Raw genomic sequence first — 22,392 nt, forward strand, 5'->3', positions numbered from 1 at the left:
CAGATCCTCAATGTTGATAAGGTAAAAAACTAAACTGCTATACCCCTGTACTACTGTCAATATAGAGATTCAATTAACAGATCATCACTGTTGATAAGGTAAGAACCTAGTTAATCAAGTCAGTGAGGTGAAAGCCTAATGAGAAGGTTGATCTGGAAAAAAGTTAATCAAGTCAAATGAGGTAAGAATATGTTGGGTCAGAGAAAGACCACCAAATGTACAGCAATGTGTGTGCGTGTGCGTGTTCAACCCGAAATTTTTTGTTGCATAACAAGCCTCAAACGGAACATATTGAAAAAACTTTGCTCAATTTTAAACAAATGTTTACACAAAACTGGCAACTTGCCGCCACACACCTTCTAGAGGAAAACAATAATCCTCCATAGCGAGTCAATGGCTATCATTCACCTGTATACTTCTGTGATATATTGAGAAGGACCCCACTGTGATGTCATGAGAGGCTTGCTGTTTTTCCTTTGTGCAACAGATATTTTGTTGGAGAAAGCAACAAATGACAACTCTCGAACTACACTTTTTGAGTCCGTGAGGAGCAAACCTTCCTTGACATACATTGACAGCATTTTGTTTGTTGACTTTGATAGTAAGATGTACAATTTCCCTTTTAAATTGTTGAGCATACTGCACCTGTGAAAAAAGCAATCCATTATAAGCAAATCAGGCTGATCAGTGATAATATGGAGAGGAAGATAATACCTGTGCATGAAAGAGAGAGAAAAGGAAGGGGGGGGGGGGGTTGGGGTTGGGGTTTGGGGTTGGGTGTTACCTTTTGGGGGACTTCCACAACAAACCCGCCTCTCATCAATATGCTGCACATCGAGCCCAATCATCCAGGACCCCACTGAAATATCTTCATGTGCATATGCATGAAGAAGGTCCCTGTAAATAGAAAATGTAGGAATTCAAGGGAAAATCTAGTGAGTGAAAATGTGAATAAAAATCTACTGCATGGCAAACCTGTTGACGTAAATGTATTGGGCAATCGTTCTTGAAACAATATAAAACTGGCCAGCCGCATGTCGAAAATAACTGTTTCCATTACATGTTATCAATCGTTAATTTTAAAATAATACCTCCACACATCATGTCACAGGTAAATACTCACGATTTTCCATCCCCAAACTTCCACCATTCTTTCTCGTACCACCGTTGGCCTCTGCAATAAGCAGTGCCATTGAAAATCAACTCAAAGAGAAATTTAAAGCAAATACAAGGGCCTGGTAGAGAGCATAACAAGGAGCCTTTCAAAATGATCAGCTTGAAAATCTGAATAACTTACTCCTCTGAAATAACATCCCCTGCCTTCATGCAGCCAACATAAGCCCTTGGTTTTTCTGAGTAGCTCCGAAGAAGCTTTCCAAGTTCATCTGCAGTCCAAAAGTGATACATAACTAAAATGATTTCCTGCTGTAACTTTCACCATAGATTTTAGAAAGATTTTGAACTCACCAATATTCAGATACACATCATCATCCACTTTCACATAAAAATCAGCATCCCATGTCTCTACAGCAACACTAAAGAAGTTTTTTGCTTTGTTACCAAATTCCTCAGACATCTCGACATGCTGGTCCTGCATAGATGCATCAAGATAAGACAGTTATTGCAATCCTGGGCTTAATTTCTTGCTAGCCTTGTATGACAGACCCAGAAGAGAATGTGTCTATTTACAGGAATGGTTTAAACTGCCTTACGAGTATAAGAAAGTCCTTGGTTTCTTGATTTTCCAAGTCGATGCGCCTATCTGAGCTATCTCCTTTATTTGCGCTGCAATCCATCACATTTCAAAAGCCCAAAAAATTTTGGTCAAATATGCTAGCAGCTATCTATTTCATTACAACATAACCTACTAATGATATATGACTGACCTCCGTCCAACTACAAATCGCACAACAATGCCCTTATCTTTCTCAAGTGATTTCAAAGCATCACCTGCATTCAGGAAAAAATTAATGACATCCTATTAAGTACAGTCCTGTTACACATACAAGCAGTGAAGAAACAGAGGTGTCACGAGCGTGACTATATTATTATTACAATGTTGATTATTATTATTGTTATTACAGTGCACATTATTATTGTTGTTATTACAACGCAGATTATTATTCGTGTTACGAAGAGTCACCAACCTTGGGTGCAACTCTTCGCCAAAGAATGCAGCCCTTCAGTAAATAATCGCAGTGTTTTTCAAAGGATAGTGGCATGAAGGGCATGTATCACAAACTGCTGACGTGTCAAGTCCGTAAAGAGCAGAGCCAACCTTCAGATCACGGCCGAGGGGCCTATAAACCCTAAGAAGAACAAGCAACAGAAGAAGTAGTCCTACCAACTTATGGGACCCCGTCCAATGGGGCCCAAGTGACATAAAGGATTAAAATAAAGCAAGACCCACACACACTGAAAGACTTGCGTAGCAGCTGATGACGTGGCAGTTGTACGGGAAAAAACCCAAAAATTGCGCTGACGTGATGACGTGGCAAACTACGGATTTCCGCGTTTTGCGCTGAGTGCTGACGTGGTAGTTGTACGGAATTCCGTGATTTACGTTGGCAGCTTTTTGGCATTGCTTTTGGACCAAAAGCTTTTAAGTTTGAAGGCTTTTCGTGTAAATTGCTTTTGGGGCCTAGGGCCTTTAAATATGAGGCCATGGGCTCATTCTCTGGGATGCTTCCTGGAGAAGGTGCAGAGTCTGAAGTACCGGCTTGTACTGTGTTGATGCAATATAAAGAAATACCGAAAGGGGCGCCAAGGTTTGGGGCCAATACTCTCTGGGGTGGAATTCCGCCACTCCGTGTCGCGTGTCGTCTCTCTCTCTTAGTTCAGTTGTTATTGAAGTGCTAAAAGTCTGTTCAGTCTGTTCTTTTCTATTGGCACGTGGTGCCCGTCTTGTGACAGCGTGTCTCTACATGATAGAACGTGACTAGAGCCCTTAGTCTTCTATAAAGGGAGACTCGTGTAACACAATTTCTACCAATGAACCATCAGTTCATCTCAATTCTCAGTGTCCAAGTCTCTTAGTCTCCAGTTTGTTCTCAAGTTGTCTTTTCTAGTCTTCCCCCCCCCCCCCCCCCCCCCCCCCCCCAAGCTTAAGTTTCTGTTGACACCTCGGTTTTGATGGCTTGACCTTCACCGTCAGAGCTTTCTCAGAAACTGACGTCGTCTGGTCCTCTTCATCCGCAGCATCCATGGCAGTACACACACATGGAGGCTCATGCTCCGGCCCAGAGGGGCTCTCGAGAAGCCTCCTCGCCCGACCCTGCAAAGCCCACCATTTGACTTGCTCTCTCGCCGATAGAGCAAGCGAGCCTAGCCATAGAGGTGGAGCGCCTCCAGGCGACCTCCATCATCTGCAAGATCATCGGGGCACGACCTAGCAGCGGAGGTGGGCAAGATCCTCAACGTTCAGCTTCTCGGGCGTGGCTACTACTGGATAGAGTTTGAGACCCCCGAGATGGCGTCCAAGGTCATTACAATGAGTCCCCCTAGCCATCCGAGCAATTTGAGCTCATTTTCGACAGTGGCGCCATGGTTTCAACCCAGCTACCGACGTTCTTGTCAAGGAGGCAGACCTTCCCATCTCAGTCTACTTCCTTGACCTGAGGAGAGAGTATCTTCCGCTCTCGTCCAGGATAGGCTCAGAGATTGGGACCGTCCAGGAGACACCTCGCACGGCAACCTCTGTAGCTGCCAAGGCAGCTGGCATTCCCACAGTACGTGTTCTGGTTCGGGATACCCACACCCTCCTGAAGGTCATTCTACTACCTCAGGTGAGTGGTGGTTGGCTCCGCCAGAGCGTGGAGTATTCGGGCCTTTCGAATCAGTGCTACATTTGTCGACATATGGGCCATCTTGCGAAGGCTTGTCCACGGAGGAGGCACCGACCTTCACCTCAGGGTCAACACCATCCTCGTAGGGCTGGCCAACAGCAGCAGACAGTCACAGGGTACTCAGGCAGACCCACCGTCTGAGCTTGGGACTGAGGACTGGCAACAGGTTTGTGGTCGGTGTCAACAGGGGCCACCACGTCAGCCTGGCCCTCCGAGTGGTCGCCAAGCTCCAAGCCAACAGCAGTGGGTTCCCACAGGGAACCATTTCCAACCTCTTCAGCAGGACGAGGTCCCAGCTCCACACTCCACCTCAGCCTCTCCTTTTGCAACCCCTCCTCCCCCCCGAGTTCCCCCCCCCCCCCCTTTCTCCTCCCCGCCTCTCCCCTTTCCCTCCGCCGTCAGAGCTTTCTCGGAAACCGTCGTCGTTTGGTCCTCTTCATCCACAGCATCCATACCAGTACACGCATGGAGGCTCATGCTCCGGCCCAGAGGGGCTCTCCAAAAGCCTCCTCGCCCGACCCTGGAGAGCCCACCATCTGACTTGCTCTCTCGCCGACAGAGCAAGCGAGCCTAGCCACAGAGGTGGAGCGCCTCCAGGCGACCTCCGTCATCTGTAAGATCACTGGCACTCGACCTAGCAGAGATGAGGTACGTGATCTTGCCCACCTCTGTTCCTCGACGTTCAGCTTCTCGGGCATGGCTACTACCGGATAGAGTTTGAGATCCCCGAGATGGCGTCCCAAGGTCATTACGATGAGCCCCCTGGCCATCCAAGCAGTTTGAGCTCATTTTCGACAGTGGCGCCATGGTTTCAACCCAGCTACCGACGTTCTTGTCGAGGAGGCAGACCTTCCCATCTCAGTCTGCTTCCCCAACCTGAGGAGGGAGTATCTTCCGCTCCTGTCCAGGATAGGCTCAGAGATTGGGACCGTCCAAGAGACACCTCGCAAGGCAACCTCTGTAGCTACCAAGGCAACTGGCATTCCCACAGTACGTGTTCTGGTTCGGGACACCCACACCCTCCCGAAGGTCATTCTACTACCTCAGGTGAGTGGTGGTTGGCTCTGCCAGAGCGTCAAGTATTCGGGCCTTTCGAATGAATGCTACATTTGTCGACATATGGGCATCTTGCGAAGGCTTGTCCACGGAGGACGCCCTGACCTTCACCTCAGGCTCAACACCATCCTCCTAGGGCTGGCCAACAACAGCAGACAAAGTCACAAGGTACTCAGGCAGACCCACTCTCCGAGCCTGGGGCTGAGGACTGGCAACAGGTTCGTGGTCGGCGTCAACAGGGGCCACCAAGTCAGCCTGGCCCTCCGAGTGGTCGCCAGGCTCCAGGCCAGCAGCAACGGGTTCCCACAGGGAACCATTTCCATCATCTTCAGCAGGACGAGGTCCCAGCTCCAGACTCCACCTCAGCCTCACCTTCAACAGCCCCTCCTTCCCCCCGAGTTCTCCTCTCCTCCACCTCTTCTCCCTCCCCGCCTCTCCCCTTTCCCTCCGCCGCACGTCCGTTCCTACCCAGCCGACCCATGGGGCAAGACCTTAATCGACTGCTGGAAACGCTTTTGCCATGAGTCACTTAGCGAGAGAGGAGCAGCCTTTCTTGTGAACCTCCCTTCGAGTGCAGACGTCTCTCTTTGCAGCAGTTCCTCCTGGACTGACGAGCCTTCGACATTCGTCAAAGGTGGGACTTCTTCGCCTACGACTACACACTGTTTCTCGGTGACCCTTCACCAGACTTTGAAACAGCTTGTTTCCGAGTTTATGTATTGTTCCTTCCAGCTAGAGGGATAGAGGCCCTGGACACAGCCATTGGATCCTCTTTTCCCTTATGTGGCAGGGACTAGTCTGAGTGGACTCTGGACTCAGTGATGGATTGGCTGTAGGCACACGTCCTCGAGTTCTCTCACCACATGGGAGACCTAGGGGTTACACACCTGGTACAGACTTTGTGGCCGTTGGCCACGTTCTTTGCTGACACGCGGAGCCCACCATGCTATGTATACATACATGAGGACTCCTGGACAGAGGAGATTGCCATGTGTACGGCACGCTCTTCTTGGACCTGGGCTAGACATTCTTTGCGGTCACGCCTATCTCGGGGACGCTTGGATGCGCCCAACCAAACCAACCTCAAAGATAGCGCGGTTAGCTGTTGTTGTAGCATCGGTTCTTTCTCATTCTCCATGAGGATTGTCTCATGGAACGTGCTACGGGGGATTAGCAATTAGCTAATCCAATACCTAGACAAGAGGCTCTTGCCTCCGCATACGTGCATGAACCCACACAACTGTACATACAGATGGAAAGCCCTCGAGCAGGGCATTACGATTTTGTATTCAAAGGGGGAGAGAGGTGTGCACGAGAGCGGAATCATTGCACTACATAAGACAAGGGAGAAGGCAAGCGTTCCATTAAAGCTGTGATCACCTGCACCCACTACTCTAACACACACTTGTGGTCACTAAATGAGCAAAAATCAGCTCCTCTCTCAAAATTGGGCCTCCCCAGCTGGGATGAGTCTGGCAAATAGCTCACAGGCCGCCATGTGTCCAGGTTGTCTCTTTTGAGTTGGTTCCTAGTACCCGGCCTAAACGACTTTGAACTGAGCCTAGACACCCTTTTACTGCTCGGATTCCAGTGCCGACTGGCCCGACCATCTCGTGGCGACCTGCCTTCCCGACTGCAGGTGAAACTCTCGACTGTCGGCCGTTTCCCAGTGGCCACACAATCTCCAGCCATTTGAGTCTTCAAAAAGAGGGTCTAAAAAGTTAAATAAAAATCAAGGGAAAGAAACCAACAACTAAGGTTAGTGGTTGCCACAACCTCATGACAATGGCCGAGATTGAGTCGGACCTAGAGCTCGATGATGAGGCATGGGATGATGTGCATGACATACAGTCGGCTACTACTAATTGGGAGGCTTCTCAAGCTAGTGGCTCTTGAGTTTTGAGTCTTGAGACTTTAGGACTTCCATTATCCATACCATTTTGTATTGCGGCCACCAGCTTGCCCCTTTGTAGCATCTTTACGGTATTTGTCCCCTTTGGTTTTTTGGTATTGTGGTCTGCCCCCCTTGTAGTCTCATTATGGTTTATGTCACCTCTGGAATTTTTTGTAGCGCGTTGGCGGGCCTTGTTAGCCAAAATTAAGAGAAAACTATATTTTGCTTAATGCTATGGCTCAACTTTGAAGTCTTATCTCTTAAATTCTACTCTTGCAATTATTTGAGAGCTCTAATCTGTAATTGCATGTGTTATTGTGTATGGGCATTGTGTCTGTTGTGTACGTACTATGACCGCGACGCCGCACATCACAATCAAGTCAAAATAAGGTTGAATGATCTTCAAATCGTGTTTTTTGTGGGTATTAAAGTCAAAGGACTCTAGTACTACTTGTATTCAAACACATGACGCTAAAGATTGCATTATTTGGGTGTTTTTTATGCCTCCCAATCCGCGTCGTTCCCGTTCTAGACCCCTTGCCATTCCCCCGTTCCGCAGGGAAGCCCGTCGCCGTTCTCATTCCGCGTTCCGAGTAACTCTGGCGCTATGTTTGTGATCAGGGTGATCTCAGAGGCCGGAATGGGTCGAGTTTATGCAAGAGTTTGACTTTGAGATCCGTTACAAAAAAGGGTCTAGCAATATGCAAGAAATGCTCCAATTGGCTAAGGATAGTATAAGGACAGCTCGTGATCGAGTTACTACTTATGCTAATCAAAAGAGATCTCCAAGGACTCTAGAGGTGGGACAATGGATCTATCTGCTGAAGATACCCAAAGATTCCAAGACTATGCGAACTGGAAAGCATTATAAGCTTTCAGAGATTTTGTGGTCCATTCTTGATCACGAAGAAAATTGGCCAAGTTGCCTATAAACTGACTCTGCCTTCAGATGTTAGTGTACATCCAGTGTACATGCCAGCCGCCTTAAAGAAAAGTTAGGCGAAGCCGACATTGTTGTTTCTATCGAGGAAAATGTATGGCAAGACATGAAAACTGAGTATATTCCTCGAGAATCAGAGGTTGTTTTAGATCATTGTACCCATCATTCGCACCAAAAAGCTTATGATGAGTACTTAATTAAATGGAAGGGTCATTCTGAAAGATTCGCTACTTGGGAATCAGTTAGATCTTTGAAAGCTCAATATCCCCACTTCATTGATGAGGACATCAATGATCCTTAAGGGGGGGAGTATGTTATGTCCCACTTACAGGAGAGGGATCTGGTCTAAGACACCGTCGAGATGGGCGTCCGGTGTCCGAGCGGACGTAGTGTGAACTCGGCCAATGCGATCGGACACTTTTATAAAAGGGGGCCAAGGCCTCATTTGTAGATATCGGCCCCACTCGCAGTGTACCAGTGGTTAGCCCGTGAGGCTAGGAGTGCGCGAGGTCACCTCGAGGAGGTGAGGCTGGGTGGTATAGGATGCTCGGTCTTACAGGAGCACGCCTACATCCTCGAACACTACCCCAACACGAAGGTGCTGCCGGATGGTGGCTATGGTCGGTTAGTTCGTCCGACCCGTGTTTGTAGGCGGTCCATGTAGTCAGGAGATCCTCTCCACTTGTTCGTTTTGGAATCCCAAGAATTTGTATATTGTTGTGGAAAATTCTAGGTGTTTTGTAGGTTGATCTTCCGTGACAAATTCCAATCTTCCTTTCGTAAGTTTATAGCCGACCGCATGGTCCATAAGCCCTTGGATACTCGAAACTTGCTTGGACAAACAATAATCCTGTAGAGATGATGTCACTCCAATTGAGCGTTCACACTAGTCCTCCAAGGTTCAGCTTGAAGAAACACACCAAAAGATAGATATCTAGGAACACCAGATTGTAGTCTTCCATGGTTTCCGTGGACAATATTTTCAAGCTACCCCATTCTGCCAAAAGTTGCACTTCAAAAAGGGATGTCATGTAACTTCGGGCAAAAATATTCTTGAAAGCTTGCCAAGTCCTTGCAAAGAGAGGCTTGATAGCTATAGAACTCCACCACTACATAGCATTGTCTCTGAAAAAAGCGGCAGCTCCAGAGATCTGACTCTCCAGTGTAGTTCCCCAAGGCATAAATATTGTTGAAGTGTTGCAGGAACTGTAAAGCTTTCTTTCTATCTTTCACTCTCAAAAAGATATAAAATTTAACGGTAGATCCACCATCCTTGAATTCCTTGGGCCCATGCGGTGCAAGTCTAGGATGTGGATAATAGGGGTAGGCATACAAGATCCAACCATTATACCCAGGTGACGATGAGGGAGGTGGTGGCAACGGCAATGGCAAAGGCGATTGCAACAAGTAGAAGTCCGATAAATGCACCATGTTCTTAGAAACTCCCTCAATCGGAATAGAAGACTATGTAGTCGAGAGGATGCCCTTGGGCTTTCTAGTGCGTGTGGAGGGAAAACCTAAGGCAACAGAGGTGGCAACATGTAGTTCAGAAACTGTTGCAAGCTCTGCAAAATCGAGAGGTTTTGCTGAGGGTGCCTCTAAAGTTTGCCGCAAAAATAATTTCAAACTAGATCACCAAGCAAGTTCTCAAACAAAATTGAAACTTAAAAGGCAATCTCGACATTGGTCGGGCTAAACGTAATCGCGGAACATTTCAAGACCGAAACGTTTCACCCTGAAACGCGGCATTTCACCAAGAAACATTTCAATCCAAAATGAGAGCAAAGTGAAACGTGAGACCGAAACGTGCGTTTAGCGACTTTGAAACTAAAACCATGGTAACTTGTTGTTAGTGAAACGGCTTGTGTTTCACTTGGTGAGTGAAACGTTTCAAGGTCCGAAACGTTTCACCTGTCCTTACCTGCCGAAACGCGTTTCATGGTGACGCTGGTTGGGCTCGAAAAGACGACTGGCTTTCCTTCCTGAAATTTGCACCAAAATTTGGATTAGATTTCTTCCATAAATTTGTAGCCGATCGCAGCATGGTTCATAAGCTCTTGAATGGTTGAAACAAGCCTCGACAAATAGTGTTGCTATAGCGATGATGATAGTCCCAAGACATAACAATCACATTGGACCCCCAAGGTTATCAGCTCGAGAAGAAACATCTATTGCAAGATGTCGAGAAATTTCAAGCTATAATCTGCTAGGGTTTTCGTGGCAAGAATTTCAAGATACCCCACTCTCGTAGAAGCTGTACTGAGAAGGAAGATGTCAAAAGGTGTCACGTGCACATCTAACCTATGTGCATGTGGACAAGCTACTTCAAGTTTAGGGTTCAGATCAGCTTAGGAAGTGTTCTGGCACCTTTGTGAGCTTGTGCGCAGGCCGTGCATATACAGGCATGCATAACCTCTGGTTGCACACAGCATGATCATCAGCATGACAGTCAGTACCCATCATGAGCATTTTACGGTGCATAGAACCCATTTTCCCAATTAATCCATTTTTCACTTATTATTTAATAAGTGACTTTTGTTGGAAAACTGGGTAGGGCAATTTTGCTAAGCTACTATAAAAGAAACCTAGCGCTAGCACTTTTTGGCAGAAGAGGCAGAAGAAGTTCCAGCAACTTGCAGTGCACCTTCTCAGCAAGACCGGCACGAGACTTAGCGTTTTCAGTCACAAGACAAACCTGACGTTTTTGGACTTCCCAGATCAGCCAGCGTTTCCAGATCTCATCACTTGGCGCCAGCAGATTGCAGATTGCCTGGCATTTTGCAATTTCTGGCGACAAATCAGCCCCAGTGCATCAGTGTTTTCAGTTTTCAGCACTTAGACACAGCAGATCAGCCCCTAGCCTCGCAGATCTCACTACCCGCAGCAGATCCTCGCCGTACCGTCAAATCAGCCAGCATTTTCAGTTTCAGCCCGCTGTCCGCAGATTTCAGCATCTGCGTTTTCAGCGCATCGTCGTCGCGTCATCGACATCGCCGTCCTCGCCGACACATTGTCAGTATTCAGCAGAGAGTCAGCGATTAGCAGATTTCAGATTTCAGCCTGCCCTCGTCGTCGTCGTCATTGTTGTCGTCATCATCCGCAAGTCCATTGCATCTAGACCATTGTGCCAGATTTGTGCAATCAATAGCATAGACCTCTCTCGCCATAAAGAGGGGGGCCCTTGGAGGAGGGTTTGTGAACCGTCTTGTGTCGTATTCTTTTCTCTCTCTTAGTCTCAGCACCTTCATTCACAATGTCATTCACTTTGTTTGTGATCCTTGCACTCTCTCACTAAAGGAACGGAAGGCTCTCCCTCCCGTAAGTAAAAGGAACCCTTGAGCAAAGTTCGGAGCACTCATCTTGAGCAAAAGCAACATTCACTTCCGATGCCCTTACATTGGTATCAGAGCTTTGGAAGTGTTCTGTATCACTCAAGGAAAGAACCACAAGAAATTTTTTGCTTGTCGCGGTCACACCTAACCCAAGTCCACTTGGGCGTGTCGATTCCTGATCGTGTTTTTGAAGTGTGACAGGTAACCCAAGAAAGAAGGGCTTGTCCGGCCTCCTCTTGTTCCTCTTTTCACTCATTGAGAGCGGACCGTGCACTTAGTGGCCGGCCAATCGACGTCGGGGAAAAACGCAACCTTGGTGTGAGTGCAAGGCCGCTGAGGGGTGTGCCCGCAGGGAAGAGTCGAGCTCAGGTAAGAGAAAAGCCTTCTCAAACACCGATTGCAAGCTAAAGAACTCAAGAACCTCAAGAACCCAAGAACCTCAAGAACTTAAGTACCCAAGATCTCACTGTATGGTCATCACCCGAAGCGGAATGATACTTTGCGTGAAGGTGATGAGCATGGAGGTGGTGAAGAAGAATTTTCCCCACCAGGAGGATTTTCCGACCCTCCCCCTTCCCCATCTACGCCACGGGTTGTACCAAATCCTATGGAGGCTTTGGTCAAGTCGATGATGGACAAGAGGCGCAACGCGCCACCTTTGATCGCGAGCGCGAGCAAGCGTGCTTGGCGGCCGAAGAAAGAAGGGTAGCCTTGGAGCATAAGCGTGAGCGTGAGCACACGCGCATGGCGGCCGAAGAAAGACGAGCGGCCTTGGAATTAGAACGTGAGGCGCAAAGAGACCAACGCATGCAAGAGTTGGTCCTACAGGTACTCACCTCAAAGTCCGAGCCACTCAAGGACGTGGGCGAATCATCGGGTAGCACAAGTCGAGAAGCGGATTCCAACAACCCGTCACTGAGAAGTTGACATTCAGTAAGTATGACGGTAAGATGGATGCTAACATTTTATTCATTCTTGGTTGCATCAATTTAATGCTTATTTTGCGACAACTAAGAAAACAAGGAATAGCAAAGTTTTGACGGCAGCCATGTATCTTGCCGGTGATGCCATTAATCGGTATCAAGCATGGCAAGAGGCACAGTTGTCCGCGCACCTAGAGGAAGGTGAGGAAGGCGTGCTGCTTTCTTTCAATTGGGCCAACTTCCAAGACAAGTTCAAGGCACGGTTCTTGCCACCTCAGTACCTAGCGCGGTTAAAAGAAGATTGGCGCAATCTCAAGCAAAATTGTACCCCAATCATGTCCTTTGCTAACCGTGTTTTGCAGCTTGGCACCCATTACGCAAATCGGATGCGAAGCACAAAGAGGCTTTTATTTGGACGTATATCAGGTTCGATGTCGAAGTCTTCGACCTCGTAGATCTCAACAAGGCGGTAGCGATTGCTCTCGCACAAGAGATGAAGCACAACAAAGGAAAGCCCAAGGAGAACAAGTCTGCTCACAGTACCTCTCAGAACCCACAGAACGGTAAGAACAATAAGAACGGTAAGAATGGTAAGAACGGTAACTCTTCTAGCCAATCTTCCTCTAATCCTTCGGAAAAGAGCTCTCAAAATGAATTTAAGGGTAAAGCTAACACATTTGCTAAACCTAAGCTCAGCATAGATGAAAAAGCCGCACAAAGAATTTTAGGAGGATACATAACGGCAAAAGAACAAGTCATTTATTCTAAGGAAGGTCGTTGTTATCAATGTCATGTCAAGGGTCATATAAAGAGCACATGTCCTAAGAACCCATCCAACAAACCTAAAGAACCCCCAGAACCCACACTCTCTGTTAATGCCATAAATGAGAACATTAGTGCTTCCCAAGTTTCTCATGATCCTCTCATTGATGAGTCTCTCATGAAGTGTTATGGTCATGTGAATGGTCAACACATGGTGGTCTTATTTGATTCAGGTAGTATGCATGATGTGATTGGTGCCTCTCTTGTAGACAGAGCCCGCCTAGAGGTTAGCCAGACAACTCCTCTCGAGGTGTCGGGCTTCGCTCCCAATATGAACTCTCTCATTACACGAGAGTTCCTTGATGTGTTATTCACTGTTCAACAAGCGTCCTTCCGCAAAAAATTTGTAGTGTCTCCTCTTTCAGGATGTGAGATGATTTTAGGCATTCGATGGTTTCGTGTGCATAACCCTCTCATTGATTGGGCGGATAATACTCTCACTCTAAATGCCAAAAGTGACTCTCGTTATCGTTCGTGGTGAGAAAGTTGTTCATTCTTTACCTCTCATTTCTAACGTGCAGGCAAAGCTTGAAAAGAAACGGGAGGAGACTCTCTCAGTCTTTTCTTCTCCAAAGCACAACACACATATTTTGCATGATAGAGATGTGATTGTTCACAAGAATGATGGTTTAGATGATGATTTGTCTAGTGAAGCTAACCTCATTGCAGATATGATCACACGCACAACCGATCTTGGCTCTCGAGTCGAGGTCCAAGGAACTCACTCAGAAAGTATTTTGTGTTCGCATGATTAGTCAGCGCGCATTATTAAGGTGTTTCATTCGTGACGGTTTCTTGTATTTTCGTCACCGTTTTTATGTGTTCCCTTTTCACAGGCATGCCGTATTGTACCATGCACATGATTCACTCATGGATGAGCACGTATGTATGCGGATCACTCTCGAAAAGAGAAAAAGTTTGCGTTCAAGGAATTCACATTGTTTCCCGATTGGCCGTTTTGTCAATCGCTTTTCCATGTCTCTTTCTTGGCATGACACAGTCTTAGCAAGAGCACAAGAAAGATTGTCCAAGCATCGGCATTTCAGTGGTGATTTGCCACAGTTGTTAGGTTTAGGTCGACAAGTCAAGATTCGATCTCACTTGTTGCGTGTGTTTGGTGAACGGTGTGACACTCCGTCACTTTGTTCATCTACATTGCCTACACAATCAATTCGAAAGAGTCGTATTTTTCCCGTTACTTTACATGGAATGGGTATGATTATGATTGAAATGGTTTCAGGAATTTTCCTCCTCGGAGATTCTTGAAGAAGGTGGACGCACAACCATAGCCGAAGTTGGAGCATTGAAGCAGCCACAGATCACTTTGTGTCGCTTTCGACGTGGCCCAAAGAAGCAAGCATTGTAGACCTTCATGAAGTTCAAGTATCGCACGATCCACGCATCAGAGTGGGCCAGCGAAGCGTTCTTCGTAGGATTCCAAGAATTGTTGGCGTACTCCCTCAACGCCATACAGCTCGGTATCAGTACCTCACTTTGAAAAGGAGGGGATGTCACGTGCACATCTAACCCTATGTGCATGTGGACAAGCTACTTCAGGTCTAGGGTTCAGATCAGCTTAGAAAGTGTTCTAGCACCTTTGTGAGCTTGTGCGCAGGCCGTGCATGTCCGGGCATTTAGAGTAGTTGCATATCCTCTGGTTGCACACAGCATGATCATCAGCATGACAATCAATACCCATCAAGAGCATTTTACAGTACATAGAATCCATTTTCCCAATTTATCCATTTTTCACTTATTATTTAATGAGTGACTTCTGTTGGAAAATTGGATAGGGCAATTTTGCTAAGCTACTATCAAAGAAACCTAGCGCTAGCACTTTCTGGCAGAAGAGGCAGAAAGAGTTCCAACAACTTGCAGTGCACCTTCTCAGCAAGACCGATAGGAGACTTAGCGTTTTCAGCCACAAGACAAACCTAGCGTTTTGGACTTCACAGATCAGCCAGTGTTTCCACATCTCAGCACTTGGCGCCAGTAGATTGCAAATTGCCTAGCGTTTTTGCATCTTGCAGATTGTCTAGCGTTTTGCAGTTTCTGGCGACAAGTCAGCCCCAGTGCATCAGCATTTTAAGTTTTCAGCTCTTAGGCACGGCAGATCAGCCCCTAGCCTCGCAGATCTCACCTACCCGCAGCAGATCCTCGCCGTACCGTCACATCAGCCCGATGTCCGCAGATTTCAGCATCTGCATTTTCAGCGCATCGTCTTCGCGTCGTCGACATCGCCGTCCTTGCCGACACAGTGTCAGTATTCAGCAGAGAGTCAACGGTTAGCAGATTTCAGATTTCAGCCCCTAGCGTTTTCAGATTTCAGCCCGCCCTCGTCATCGTCGTCATTGTCGTCGACATCGTCCGCAAGTCCATTGCATCTAGACCATTGTACCAGATTTGTGCAATCAATAGCATAGACCTCTCTCGCCATAAAGAGGGGGGCCCTTGGAGGAGGGTTTGTGAACCGTTTGGTGGCGTATTCTTTTCTCTCTCTCTTTCAATCTCAACACCTTCATTCACAGTGTCATTCACTTTGTTTGTGATCATTGCACTCTCTACTAAAGGAACGGAAGGCTCTCCCTTCCGTAAGTAAAAGGAACCCTTGAGCACAGTTTGGAGCACTCATCTTAAGCAAAAGCAACATTCACTTCTGCTGCACCTTACAAAAGGCATATAACTTCGAGCAAATTTTTTTCTTGGAAGCTTGCCAAGTCCTTGGAGTGTGCGGCTTGGTAGCTATAGACTTCCACCACTTCATGGCACTGCCGCTAAGAAAAACCGTGGCTCGAAAAAAAAAAGTTTTGATCCTTCTCGTGCAAGTGATCTTTATGGCTTATGCCCTGTAAGACAGAGAGATGAAGACCAAAGCGCACCCGATGCGCGATGGAGCAAGGGTGGAAGTGGCTAATAAGTCTGGGGTCGGCACACGAAGATTCTTGAGTAAACTTTGGAAGCACCACCTTGCTCTGTTTGCTCTTTGATAGGACAGGTATGCTTTCAGAAAAGCACACGCCTGAAGCTCTGATACCACTGTCACGGAACGGACACCACATGCCAATGGAAAAGAACGGACTGAACAACTTTAAGCACTTCAAATAACAGTTGAACTGAAAGAGATGCACGACAGAGGAGACGGGGAGTGGCGGAGTTCCACCCCGAGAGAGCACTCGCCCCAAACCTTGGTGCCCCTTTCAATATTTCTTTATATTGCTTGAACCCAGTACACCACCTGTACTCCATCCTGTGCACCTTACAACTACACTGGCACGGATTCCCGCCTTTTAGTCACATACAGATCGGTGTCACCACCTCTGTTGTCCTTCCTTGAGTCACTGTCACTAATGTCCTCCTATCGCTTGCTTTTACCTTTGTCCTTTGCAGAATCTGTCTTTGCCTTTGGATATGCAATCCTTGGCCAAATGACCTCGCTTTCTGGACTTGTAACAACCGTACTTTGTCCTTTTTCTGGAATCCGAAGCACCATGTGCCTCGCCATGTGTGTCCACCGTCTCAGAAATCCAAATTTTACCTTGAGTAACCAACACGGCTTCCTCCTCAATGAGGAAAGAGCTCAGATCATCAAATTCCAGCTTTTCCTTCGTGACTTGTAGCCGTAGTAGCCACTGTTTCATACTCTGTAGGCAACTTCATAAGGACCAAAGCAGCTAACTGGGTACTGGTAAGTGCACTCTTCATAGTTGCTAGTTGATCATGCACAACATTAATCTTCATCAGAAATGATTGCATGGAACTTCCTCGAGGGAAATGGATTTCAAATAACTGTCCAAGAAGGGTGACTGCTCGCATCATGGTATCTCGATCAAACATTCCAACAAGCTTGAACCACATTTCGTTGGTAGTCTTCAAGGTCTGAATGGCTGGAGATAAGTCCTTTGTAAGAAATTCCGCAATGGCCGACATCGCCTTCGCATTAGACGCATCCCAATCGACACACGATTGGAGGTGCTCTTCATCTTGAAGGCGAGACTCGAGTGCACCTGTTGTTGGAATCCCTCGTGGGACGAGGCTCCATGCCGTCAACAATATCCCATAATCCTTTCTGAGTAAACCAAAGCCGCATTATCAAATTCCAATGAGCGTAGTTGCTGCCGTTCAATTTGTCGTTGGCGCTCGAGCAAGGGGAGCAATCGTGAAGTTGCGAACTCCTGGTGTGTGTACCGTCTCGCACTCCAAAATCTGACCGCATAAATCCCAAGCGGCACAAGTTCTTCCCTCCTTTGCTGCTCCCACGCCGCTCCAGCAGATCCGCACCAAAACTGCCGCACAAACTCCTCCTCCGATGCCCTTCTCTTGGGTCTCCCCGCCGTGGGTTTCATTTAAAAATGCTAGGCCTTCCAAAACTCTGCTGGCTGGTTTCCTTCAAAAACGCTAGGGCGGCTTTTTCAAAACGCTGGCCTTTGCAGAGGAAAAAACGCCAGTTGCAAGTTTTTCAAAACGCTAGGCAGCAGGGTGGGTTTCCGCGCTGAGAAGAGGGCAGGGCAGCAGAATCCTTTGTGCTGGGCAGCAGAAGGAGAAAATGCCAGGTTGTTGGGAAACGCAGGCAACAAGCAGGGCAGAATTCAGGCTGGGCAGAGGGCAGGGCAGGGCAGTTTGCAAAAACGCTAGGTTATGCCAAGAACGCCAGCAGCAGAGGAGGGCAGAAATCTGAAAATGCAGGGCAGCCCTTCTTCGTCTTCTCCTCCGGGACGCCTCGCTCCGCCAAGGTCTATGCCGTCTCTTGCTCTTCACAATGGGCAGTTCACTTGAGATGCCTAAACTTTGACACGAGTGTCTCCAATAAAGCGGATTGTTTTGGAGGTGTAGTTGCCGACACTAGATGCCAAACAGACTTCCACAAGGGACCACGTCAACAAAATGCAAAAACTCCAACAAGAGATGTTCATATGTACAAGAGGATCAGTTGAAGGACGAGGCCATTCAGCTTTTGGTTCAATTGCCTCCTCGTTATGTCAACTTTTATTCTCCGCTAACTAGGAGTGGCTGATTGAACACCATAACTTGCAAGCAGATAATTCCAATGGTATTGGACCGGGCGGCGGGAGGAGCAGTTCAATGCGAGGAAGAAGAAAAGCAACAACAACAACAAAAAGACGAATGCTGAAAAAGAAGCTTTGAAAGCTAGGTGGCATTGCAACAATTGTGGAGATAAAGGCCATATTTGGCAGAAGTGTCCAAAGCGAATTGGGGAGGCTTCTGCTTCTTCAACTACAGTAAGGAGCAGCCTTTGTTCATTTGGAGATGCTACCTTCAAAGACTTCTCTAGGGAGATCGAAGGTTGAGACAGCTCTTGCGGTTCGAGATTCCAAAGTTGAATCATCCTAGATAGTGGTGCTTCACTATATATGACACCTTGGAAGGATCTGTTATCCAACATGCTATGACACTGTAATTCCATTTTCATTGACGACATATCTGAAAATGATGTTCACAACAAGGACACCATGGAGTTGATTCCAGACAGCAATGGACAATGGGGGTATACATACCTCCAACGTACTTTATGCTCCAAAGTTGGATTTCCATCTCATGTCACGCACGGAGTGTGAAAGTTAGGCATGGACGTGGTCTTTACAAAGGGTGCAATGTCCATTGAGGATCTAGACTCCCGTGATGGAGGTCAGAGGGGGCCCGAGCAAGAGTTGAAGAATATTCGTGCGGACAAGGGCGCTTTAATACAATTTGGTGCGGACCATGGCATCAAGCGAGAGTTTGCGAATACTCGATCGTCCATCATTGGCTAGACACTTTTATGTTTGCTTCAAGCATTGCGAGATTGTTTATGAAGCAAGTTAGCTGGACTCATTCTCGGAAAAGGCTTGTTGATCTCCCCTTTTCTTATGCACAAGCCATAGCTATTGATCACATGTCCAATAGCATGATGTGCAGGTCGTGGAGCTCTATCATGTACAGTTAACATAAGTTCCTAGAACCTCACGCACTCATATCAGTTTTGGGACCCCATGCAATAGGTTTCCCACAGCTAGTGGATAGGATTTCTTATCTCGAAGTTGTGTTTGATTGCCGTTGGAAACTCAACTTGTCAGATTCCTTTATGACTCTCTATGACCTCTTGAACCCTTAGCTTCAGATGCACCCAAGATCTAAGAGGGTGTGTAGACTTTTGATAGTGATCCCCTCGGTTGTCTAGATCCATAGAGGTAGGATCTGAGAGGGGGTTGACTTTTGATGGTCATCTTCTTGGTTGTCAAGATCCACATAGAGAGGGCTTCTTTGTGGCTCTACATGGCCTTGTGAGGTATCTCCCATGTGCATTGATCAATACCATTGTATGTCAGCCAAGCCATTTTATAGGACACTTTTAGAGACCCGAGGCCATCTATTTTTTGGGAAGTGACTCTTCATGATCCCACATTTGATAGGTCGTGGGGGTTTTGGGGAATTCGTGCAACCCTTGAGCACACATATAAAGGTGGAGCGGGGCCACCATTTTGGCATCACTAGAGAGCAGCTTGTGTATCCACCCTTGTATAAAGCTTTCCATTGCAAGATTTATTCCATCTCTCCCTCCTCTCTCATGTTTTTTTCTCTCCTCTTCTCTTCTCTCATTCTCCAATGCTCTCGGGTCACTATCCCTGCCGCTACGCTTTGATAGTTTCTGCCCCACCATATAATGAATGTGCAAGCACACAAAAAACACAATTTTCTTGGAAAGCTTTGACAAGGAGGATTTAAGACTTTGAGGCACCCATATACAAAGCCTAAGGCCTCACTTTGGGCCTCATACAAAGGCAATAGAAAGTATAGTGCTGAAGATGGAGGATACCTACCCTCGAATTGAATCCAGAACTCGTTAAATGAAAGAATACCCAACCTGGGGGGCTGTGTTCAAAGCCATCACTTTCTCTAATGCAGGAGCATCTCGCACCACCATCTTCTTCTCTCTACTCTCTCTCTCTTCTTCAGTTCAATTTAATACAAGTTTGGCAGAACTGATCCTTAAACTGTTGTATATGATGGTAGCATGTAGTGTCCATCCACCTAACCAGTAATTATAGTGCTATCCCAAGCTTAGTACTTCCTTGAACTCTGTAAACCACCGATTATATGCATTCTCTTCAAGACAACATACCCGTGCCGCATATGAATAAGGTTCCTAACAACCAAGCCGAGCAAAAACTTACTGAAGCGACTTTTGTCCAATACATGGTGAGGCTACTTATGCAACTTGAAGATAAGCGAAAGCACAATCCGACACATCACAAGATTAACGGAGAGGCTAAGCACGATTTACCCTCTACTATCATGATATCCCTCAAAAAAAAATTGACCCATAAAGTTGTACATTACAAGCGTCACATGGACGGTGGTTGTAAGTTAGCATTTTTAAGCATGTGTGAACGATAAAAGAGCAAGGTTGGCAGGTTAAACATTGACATATTACCAGTTGGCATCCATTTTCTCCTTATAGTATCTCTTTTCAGTCGATTGCCAAACTCTGTATTGATGCCAATGACAGCCAAAGGCTTGTTTCCAGTTTTGTTCACAATATTTGTGTTCACCCATGGACTTGTATAACCCTGACTTCTGGCGGCGGCTAGCTCCATCTCTAATTCCTCCAACCTCTTCTCAACAGCCCTAAAGAGTGAAAATTTTAGATGACTGCAAGCAGATCCAAGCACATGAACCATATAATACAAGTAGTTCTTACTTGCAGCCCAAGAGCTGAAGCTTGTCCTCAACAGTTACAGGTTTTCCTCCCTGCAGTATATCCAAGTATGAGGAAGCACAATGAATATGCATAACATCAAAGGACGCCAAATCATACCCCTCCACCACCCTTCTCCAACATGCTCATCAGCATCACTCTTCTTTCAGAGTCTTGCCACAATCTGTTCATTCCAAAATCAAATCAATGACAACAGTTTTCCAAGGGCGATACACGCCCTATCTGAATTTAAATAGAGAAAGCAGTGCTTACCTGCCAGCAACATAGAAGCAAGCAAGAAAGGAGATCGTAAACAAGGTGAAGGTGGCAAAGCCACCACGGGCCGAGTCCCTTGGTCGAGGTTTCATGGAGCTTTTTGTGAGGGCCCTCTCAAAACGCGAGTATGATCCAAGTGCACCTTAGTGAATCTCAGGATCCGAAGGGGGAGGTCGGCAAGCTGATGGACAACGCAGTGGTCTGTCGTATCAAGAGAAGATCTTGGGAGCTGATCGCAGCTAGCATGGAAGTCGTGTTTCAAATTTCAATGCGCCGAACAAACACGGTTCAAACGAAAACGCAGAATGGCGTATACCTTTGATGATGGTGATGGTGTGCCAGACGAAAAGCAAACTTGATTAATTTACTTTTCACGACGCACTTCCCTCTTCACGCCATTGTCATGGTTGCAACTTGCCACCCCGGTCCCCAATATATAATATGCTAAGACTGGTTAATATCATTCAACTAGTTTGCTCGGTGGGCCTTGATATACAATGTTGTAGCAACGAATAATTAAACAAACATGAAATTGACGATATTTAAATGAGAGAATGCACTAGTAATTTGGATACTGTATATAATTAAGAAGCAGACCATCACATGTATGAGAACTCTTGTTTGGTGGGTGATGGAATGCCATGCTTGAAATGATTCGAGATACATGAAATGGAGGAAATTAAATGAGAGAATGCACTAGTAATTTGGATACTCTATATAATTTAGAAGCAGATCGTCACATGTATGAGAACTCTTGTTTGGTGGGTGATGGAATGCCATGCTTGAAATGTTTCGAGATACATGAAATGGAGGAAATTATAAGCACAAACGACTGAAAGGACATGGCATTGCAGACATTGTAACAACGAACGATTAATTAATTTAATTATTAATTGCAACCATCAGATGGTCTTTATGATGTTAAGTGGTCAATTTTGCACGTGATGACATTGTCTTGATGAACAACATTACATAAAGGAGTGTAATTGAGAAAAATAGGAAGATGTTTTGTTAGCAAAATGAAAACTTTTAAAAACATGTACTTCTTGCACTGAGGGGGGTGAGCTTGAAGAACATTACATATGACCGAGGTTGTGCTATTATGTCTACTGATGAATGCTTTTTTTAGTATACATGTTGCATGCAAATTCTTGCAAACGAAAAGCATTTCAAAAAAAAAAGTTTTCAAGGAATGGTTGGTAGCGCAGAACGTCACCATACATCTTTGAAGGTGGATCGGAGTGTGTTCTGTCATCCTTCTTTTGTAGATATTCATGACGCCTATATACTTACGTCCGTTTTGGCAGCATGTGATGGAGTAGATAGTGTATCTGATATCTGTTGTCTTTTGTTGGCTAGATTGTCTTATTCAAGTAACAAAATTTGGCTCTTGTTGTCCTGTTTTGCACAGAAAGAACAGGGGTAAGGCTAGATTGAATGTTGAAATTCAAGAATTGTGGAGTATATATTTGAAATATTTGATGAAAAATGTATAAAGCTGATTCGACCTATAGGCTGGTTGTCAATGGTGATGAAGGCTTATGGATCGAAACTTCCAAATCGTGTCTTATAAACATCTTTATCGTGTTTCCATATGAGCTTTTTCAATGG

General features: G+C 46.3%; 1 protein-coding gene across 2 annotated transcripts; it reads right to left on the bottom strand.

Moving 5' to 3' along the window:
• Positions 1-291: 291 nt before the first annotated feature.
• LOC147463751 (hydroxyproline O-galactosyltransferase HPGT1-like) lies at positions 292-21,249 on the bottom strand. Of its 2 annotated transcripts, none has more exons than XM_086490648.1 (13): positions 21,098-21,249; positions 20,779-21,020; positions 20,626-20,689; positions 20,509-20,558; positions 20,242-20,435; positions 1,887-1,950; positions 1,713-1,785; positions 1,468-1,591; positions 1,298-1,385; positions 1,124-1,174; positions 976-1,047; positions 785-897; positions 292-645 (listed from the first exon to the last, which is right to left on the bottom strand). In XM_086490648.1, the coding sequence occupies exons 2-13, from the start codon at positions 20,871-20,873 to the stop codon at positions 623-625; spliced, it is 1,011 nt and encodes a 336-aa protein (XP_086346774.1). In that variant the 5' UTR covers positions 20,874-21,020; positions 21,098-21,249; the 3' UTR covers positions 292-622. The 2 variants fall into 2 exon arrangements, with proteins under 2 accessions (XP_086346774.1, XP_086346780.1); XM_086490654.1 differs by having other exon boundaries at positions 20,779-21,010; positions 21,098-21,220.
• Between the last annotated feature and the right edge of the window lie 1,143 nt (positions 21,250-22,392).

Source organism: Adiantum capillus-veneris, chromosome 2 (assembly GCF_014529385.1).
Source record: "Adiantum capillus-veneris isolate H3 chromosome 2, ASM1452938v2, whole genome shotgun sequence".
Classification (NCBI taxonomy): domain Eukaryota; kingdom Viridiplantae; phylum Streptophyta; class Polypodiopsida; order Polypodiales; family Pteridaceae; genus Adiantum; species Adiantum capillus-veneris.

Excerpts from the sequence above, each read along its gene's own strand:
- LOC147463751 (XM_086490648.1), bottom strand. The coding sequence starts at position 20,873 with ATGAAACCTCGACCAAGGGACTCGGCCCGTGGTGGCTTTGCCACCTTC. Across the intron at positions 20,559-20,625 it reads TGGAGAAGGGTGGTGGAGGG|GGAGGAAAACCTGTAACTGT; the intron begins GTATGATTTGGC and ends GATATACTGCAG. Across the intron at positions 1,386-1,467 it reads TGATGTGTATCTGAATATTG|ATGAACTTGGAAAGCTTCTT; the intron begins GTGAGTTCAAAA and ends TTTGGACTGCAG.